Raw genomic sequence first — 1,646 nt, 5'->3', positions numbered from 1 at the left:
CTGATCCAAGAGGTTAATTACAAAACTATTCTTATAATCCTGCCTGTCAATATGAAATCTCACTACTCACTTCTTTGGTTCATTATTATTAAAGTCATGGATACTTTGACTACCGCTGCACATGTTAATATGAAGTGATCCAGTAAATTCTTGTAGTAACTCTACAAACTAAGCAAACAAACACACATCATATACAGCCAATCTTAATCATTAAAAACTTTCTCATTTAATATCAGCCTCTACTGAACTCTTTACCACCATACACATTTCCACTATCCTGATATCTATTACCATCTTATGAGCAGAAAGCCACTTACCCCAGCTCGTAAATTCCCACTTCATTTCCACGTAGAAGTCAGGAGCCTGTGGATAAAAATTGTAATGATCTTCATATATATTTCTTTCCTGCCACAGGTGATATTGGCACATCACATTAGACTATGTCAATAATAAGGTTTAAAAAATACATAAATAGGTAATAAACATTTAATTCAGTGTATAAGGTTAGACTATCAAGCTGGTTTACCGATAAAATTACTAGCTATGTAACAGCCATACCTCTTTAGCATAATAAAGTACATATCAATTCCTAACCATAAATCAAACAGCTTTATGGCAAATAGTTCAGATTCATAACAAAAATACCCACCTCTTTGAGCTTTTCCAAGAGCGTAGGTATCCCAGCAACTCGGGAGGAATAGCGCTCCACATCTCGACCCTCCAACACCACCTTTAGGATTTCAGGATCACCAGTGGCTGTTGCTTCTTGCACAACTTTGGAAAAAACAGAAACAAGTTGGCCTGCTTTTATCATTTCTTTACTTACATATACATTTTTTTTGTATACTCAACTTGTACTCACTTACCTGTCCATCCATCTGCATTCTCAACATTCCCATTACAGTTGTACTTCAAGAGTGTTCTTGTTGCCTCAAGGTGGCCAAGAGTCACAGCAAGCATGAGAGGTGTGCGTCCTCTGAAGTCTTTTAATTCCTTATCATGCTATTCAAGGGGAAAATTTTGCAGTATGAATACAAACAAATATATGTTCTATGACTATAAGAGCAACTAGCTTAAACTAACAAATAAAATGCAGCTTAGCACACAACTAAAACTTCATACAGTAAAGAAATATCATTTCATCATATTATACTAAATAAGAAGAAAGTGCAACTTATAATCAATTATATACTTGAAGTGATAACTGAATCCTCACCTTTCCTGAGGCTAACTCAGTTTCCAAATTGCGATAGTCATTGTGCCAGACAAGCCAGTGTAAGGGGTACCCTTCCCTGCCTTCCCGCCCTTTTGTGTCTATGCTGTTCTGCACATTAGCGCTGCAAGCTTTGGCTTGTGCACTCTCCATTGTCCCTTCTGCACCCTCTGGGCCCTTGTCTTCATTCTGACTTCCATCCTTCCCTTCAGCTGGTCCACCTTCCTCCATACTCTCCCCACCTTGCAAAGACAACTCCTTCTAACTCAAGATCCTCTTCTTGCTAAGCCACGTCTTATCATTCATCAAGCATCAATTTCTTCAACCTTTGATTCCCTGAAATGTAAGTAAAACCAATAAAATAATTTCTTCTGAAGCCCTATGTATGTACGAGTTCACACAGTTCACAATTCAGAACCATCCTTCACACAGG

General features: G+C 37.8%; 1 protein-coding gene across 1 annotated transcript in view; it reads right to left on the bottom strand.

The window, feature by feature from the left end:
* Window positions 1-1,646, bottom strand: part of LOC119589173 (ankyrin repeat domain-containing protein 13D-like) — a gene marked incomplete in the record, with an annotated part of 44,726 nt that overhangs the window by 18,130 nt on the left and 24,950 nt on the right. The window contains 4 exon segments of the mRNA XM_037937768.1: window positions 318-363; window positions 650-774; window positions 867-1,002; window positions 1,217-1,549. Coding sequence (XP_037793696.1) covers window positions 318-363; window positions 650-774; window positions 867-1,002; window positions 1,217-1,444 — 535 coding nt within the window.

The sequence above is a fragment of the Penaeus monodon genome, chromosome 25 (assembly GCF_015228065.2).
Source record: "Penaeus monodon isolate SGIC_2016 chromosome 25, NSTDA_Pmon_1, whole genome shotgun sequence".
Classification (NCBI taxonomy): domain Eukaryota; kingdom Metazoa; phylum Arthropoda; class Malacostraca; order Decapoda; family Penaeidae; genus Penaeus; species Penaeus monodon.
The sequence above is the reverse complement of the archived record's forward strand: the minus strand, read 5'-3'. Positions and strand labels throughout refer to the sequence as shown.